Source organism: Marmota marmota, unplaced genomic scaffold (assembly GCF_001458135.2).
Source record: "Marmota marmota marmota unplaced genomic scaffold, marMar, whole genome shotgun sequence".
Taxonomy (NCBI): Eukaryota; Metazoa; Chordata; class Mammalia; order Rodentia; family Sciuridae; genus Marmota; species Marmota marmota.
The window spans coordinates 7,561,316-7,566,375 of NW_026000241.1; the positions used below are offsets into that span (position 1 = coordinate 7,561,316).

General features: G+C 45.9%; 2 protein-coding genes across 2 annotated transcripts in view; one reads left to right on the forward strand and one right to left on the reverse strand.

Annotated features, from left to right (window-relative positions):
- The window catches only part of Tssk6 (testis specific serine kinase 6), a 2,172-nt gene extending 2,118 nt beyond the window's left edge, over positions 1-54 (reverse strand). Inside the window, exon 1 of the mRNA XM_015489613.2 lies at positions 12-54. The gene's annotated coding sequence lies outside the window, so the exon portion shown is untranslated. The remainder of the gene's footprint in view (positions 1-11) is intronic.
- Positions 55-738: 684 nt separating this feature from the next.
- Positions 739-5,060, forward strand: part of Ndufa13 (NADH:ubiquinone oxidoreductase subunit A13) — a 7,507-nt gene continuing 3,185 nt past the window's right edge. Inside the window, exon 1 of the mRNA XM_015489314.2 lies at positions 739-893. Coding sequence (XP_015344800.1) covers positions 800-893 — 94 coding nt within the window. The 5' untranslated portion in view covers positions 739-799. The remainder of the gene's footprint in view (positions 894-5,060) is intronic.

The following is a 5,060-nucleotide window of genomic DNA, read 5'->3' on the forward strand; positions in this document are numbered from 1 at the left end:
GCGGGGAGCAGGAGGCGGCTGCTGTCGGGGGGCGGCCGGACTCCGATCTCGGGCCTAACCCATGGCGCTTGGCACCTGCACACCCGCACCCCCATGTGCCCACTCCCGAGCTCCCGCCGCCACGGTGCCTTTTATTTCCCAGGTAACAATTTCTGCCTTGTGAAGTTACTGCGGGCGTCACTCTACCTCGGGGTGGGGGCCACCCGGACCCCGCCCCGCGAGCTCCCTAAGCCCCTCTGCTTTGTGACTCAATCGTCCAGAATGGTCAGTTCCTGGTCAGAGGCTACTAGCAAGGGGTACCGACCACCACTGGGAAGCGGAATTTGTTCCTGGGATTAGAGCGTTTCTTCGTGAGTCCCCCCATCTTCGTTTACCCAACTCGAGACCATGTTCTCTCAGGGCAGCCCCAATGAGATGGGACCTGGAAAGGAGGACTTAACTCGGGGACCTGGTTCCCTGGGGAGTTCGGGGTTTCTGACCCTTTTGTGCATCGCCCAGGGGGAAAGGTGAGCGTGAGGGATTTTAGTGCAAAGTTCAGGGCGCCCTGGCGACCTCCAGGTGCGAACAAGGGCTGACTCACGCCTGAGAAAGAGAAAATCAGGACTGTTGGACCGCAGCCCGGCCACACACTCAGACTCGGGCCCTGCTGCCTGAACTTTCCGGAGCGGTGGAAGAACCATCCCAACATCTTTAGTTCCTTAGCGCCGCAGACTTTTGCTGGAGCTTCCGCCACTCTCAGCATGGCGGCGGGCGGACGCGTCACTTCCGCCTCAGGCCGGAAGCCTGGGGTTCTGCTAGCATGGCGGCATCGAAGGTGAAGCAGGACATGCCCCCGCCAGGGGGCTACGGCCCTATTGACTACAAGCGAAACCTACCGCGCCGCGGACTGTCGGGTCAGTGTAGCTCCATGCCAAGGTTCTCAGGGTCTGAGCCCTCTGGGTTGTGGAGGCGGGATTCGGGGACGTGAGCAGGCCTCGGTTTATCCGAAGGTGTGACGGGGTGACGGGAGACCGCGGGGTCTCAGTGGCTTCAGTAGTAATAATAATAACTGCTGAGTAGTTATTATTATTACTACTGTAGTAGTTATTGTTATTACTATAATAGCGGGCCTGGCTTCCTTCTAACAGCCCAGGAAGTCAGTCCCCTAAGTTATACCCATTTTACAGTGGGTTAAACAGATTGGTATAGCCTGTCCCCAGCCCCCTCAGCCACCCTTGGGTTTCACAGGCGGGGAAACTGGTCCCATGGAGGCTACGATTTCCCCAGGGTCAACAAGAGCAAGGCTGGAGAATAAACCCCGAAACCAGAGGGAATTTATAAGATGTTCTAGGCGGTGTTTCAAACTCGCTGGTAAACCCCAACTATAAAATGCCCTGGGAATTCGTCTTCTTAAATTTTCAACTGTTATAAGTAACATTTTAAATTTTGTTATGGAGTTCAACGGAGAAAAATATAACAGACCGTAAAAGGCTCAGATTTAAAAGAAATATAAAAATTTAAACATAATTAAGGGGTGAGTGCATTTACTGTAACTCATTGAACTTCACTTTTAAAACCTGTGCATGTGGTGGGCGCGCACCTATAATTCCATTGAATCTCAGACTCAGGAGGCTGAAGCAGGAGGGTAGCAAGTGTCTTAGCAATTTAGCAAAATACAGATGAAAAAGGCGGCAGGGTGTAGCTCAGTAGAACTTTCAATTCATGTGCATGATTTAAAAAAAAAAAAAAAAGATTCATACAGTAGAAAAGTCAGTCTCAAGGTATATAGCTCAATAGCGGAGCACTTACCTAGCATACCACAGGCCTTGAGTTCTATCCCCAGAATCAGGGAAACAAGTAACATTTTAGGCATTTCAGGACCAGAGGATCTCAGCTGCCAAAACAATCATTTACAAATGTAACTGTGTTTTTAGCTCCTGGGCCTTGGAAAAACAAGTTATAGGCTAGATTTGGAGAATATAATGATCTGAATCTTTTTTCTTTTGTTGTTTCTTTTTTTTTTTTTTTTCCTATGTATGGAATCCAGAGCCTTGGGCTACTTATTCATTTTTTATGTGGTGCTGAGAATTGAACCCAGTGCCTCACACATGCTAGGCAAACACTCTACCACCGGGCCATATCCCCAGCACCCTCTCATTTCTTCTTGAGGTATAACTTAACATCCAGGCTAGTGCACCCGCCTTGGGTGTGCAGCACATGTATTTATATGCGTTCACCTATATGACTTGCACTCAGACCAGGACACAGAAAGATCCCAGCCCTGGGGTGCCCTTGGGTTCCCTGAGTCAGCATCTCATTTTTTATTTTTAAGTCAAATATGACTTACCTGGCTTCTTCCAGTTCATGACACAGCAGTGCCTCCCATTGTGTCTTAATCACACACCCTTTATGTATAAACCCACTCTAGTCTTTCCTGGCTGCATGGGGATGAGGAAAATACCTATTCTGGTGGCTCAGTCTTCATTTTTGTACCTTTTTCAGTATCTGGTTGTTGAGTGACTGAAGGCATGGCTCTGGTCCTGTCCCAAGGTGCTCAGAGTACAGCTGAGAAAACATGCCAGAATTTCTAGTTGTGGCAAAGCCTGAAATAACCAGGGTCTGCTTTATCCCAGTTAGGCCAGGGCAACCTCTCAGAAAAGGAGCCTGATGGGCAGGGGAACAGCAAGTGCAAAAGTCCTCAACCCAACCCCAGTCCCTACCCTCTGTCTTCTAGTCTTGCCTCTTGTGAGCCATGGTCCATATCAGCTCTCCCCTCCATCTGTTCTCCCCCAGCTCTCCAGTCCTGTACAAGGTTTTGTGGCATAGCACTCGCTCCCCTCTCTGCCTATCCCACTCACTGTCAGCATTCCAGAACATGTCAGGCTGGTTCAGGCCACCTTTAATCTAGCCCCTCCTCCACTCATCTCTCACACCAGCTCTTCACTCCCTCTGAGGCTAGTAGACTGCTCTTTATATCTTGGATCTTTTATTGACATTCACATACTGTACCCTACAATTCACTCATTTAAAGTGTGTCTAGCTGGGGGTTTAGCTTAGTTGTATAGTGTTTTTATCTTGTTGTTGTTTTTTTTTTTTTTCCCCTGTATTGGGATTGAACCCAGGGGTACTCTACCACTGAGCTACATCCCCAGCCATTTTTTATTTTGAGACAGGGTCTGGTCCTGAGCCAGGCCTCGAACTTGTGACCCTTCTGCCTTAGCCTCCTGACTAGGATTACAGGTGTTGTTTCTACCTTTTAGCTATCATGAAAAATGCTGCTGGAACATTCATGCCCAAGTATTTGTGTGGACATAGGTTTTCATTTCTCCTGGATAAATTTCATCCAAGAGCAGAATTTCTAGATCATGGTAACTCTGCCTTTAACATTTTGAGAAACTACCAAACTTTTCCACTAACCATGCTATTTTACCCACCCCACCTCCCACACCCCTGCAATGTATGGGACTTCCAACTGATCCATACTTCCTTAGCACAAATTAATTATTTTGTAGAACTGGGGCTATGCTAGCCAAGCTCTCTACCACTGAGCACATCCCCAGCCTATCCTGCCCTTTTTTTTTATAGCCATCTAAGTGTATGTGAAGTATCATTGTGGTTTTGATACGCATATCCCTGGTGACCTCCTGCTGTTGAGTATCTTGTGTTTTTTGGCCATTTGTATATCTTCCTTAGAGAAATGTCTATTTAAATTTTTTTATACATTTTTAAATTGGATTAATTTTTATTATTGAATTGTAAGAGCCTTTATATTTTGGATTCCATTTCCTTATCAGATATATGATTTTCAAATATTTTTTCATTCTGTGAGTTGTCTTTTCAGCTAATTGATGGTGTCATTTGAAGCATAAAAGTTTCTGATATCAGCAAAGTTCAATTATCTCTTCTTTTAATACTTGTGCTTCAGGCATATCTAATAGACTAATGGCTAGTCCAAGGTTACAGAGACTTACTCCTATGTTTTCTTCTAAGAGCATTCATTTTAGCTCTTACATTTAGGCCTTTGATCCATTTTGAGTTAATTTTTGTGTACGGGATAAGGACAGAGCACATCATTCTCTTGCACGTAGCTGGCCATTCAGTTGTCCCATTTGTTGAAAAGCCTTCTTTTTCCAATGAATTGTCTTGGCACCCTGTCTAAAATCAATTGACCATAAATATGAGGGTTTATTTCTGGATTCTCAGTTCTCCCCCATTGATGAACATGTCTATCCTCATGCCAGTGCCACACTGTCCTGTACACACAGCTGCTTAATGAGTTTTGAAATGGTGAAGTGCAAGTCCTGCAACTTTGTTCCTCTTTTCCAAAATCATTTTGGCTGTTCTGGTCCCTTGCATTTCCATGTGAATTGCACCATGTGCTTGTTGATTTCTGTGAGAAGGGAAAAAAGCTGGTATTCTAATAGGAATGCATTCAGTCTATATCTCAATTTGGGGAGTGTTGCCATCTGTTCAGTGCTAAGTGTTCCAGTCTGTGAACTAACTTACTCAAATTTAACAATGGCCTGCATACCATTCTGTGCATATTCCACTTAGGCCTCCCTTACCAGAAGGGCAATTTTCAAGCACAGACTTACCCTGAGAGCCTGAGCCCCACCAGACTAAAATGAGTTTTGGCCTGAGAGCCTGTATGAACCACATACTGCATCATCCTAAAAGCCCTCTTGTTCTTTGGAATTTATCTTAAAGGTGGGTCCACACTTGGGTGCCCAGGTAGAAGGACCAAGGATCACTATGGGGGCTTGTTTGCTACTCAAAAAAAGGTTGGGAGTGATCCAGGTTTGTCCCCTGGGGCTGAATCAGGAGGAGAGTACTAGGTTCTCTATAAATGCTGAAAACAATGAGACTGCTATACTGAAAACTCTCATCTAGTAGGTAGATGGCTAAGTGCCCAAGGTAGGTGGCCAGCCGGAGCTGGTCCTGAGCACTCAGGATCTGCCCCAAGGACTAAAGCCAGGGACTCTTGCTTTCCTACTCCCATATCATCTCCAGGCACATGGAAGTATCTTATTGTAAGCATGTGTTTCTTTCTCTTTTTTTTTTTTTTTTTTTTTTTTTTTTTT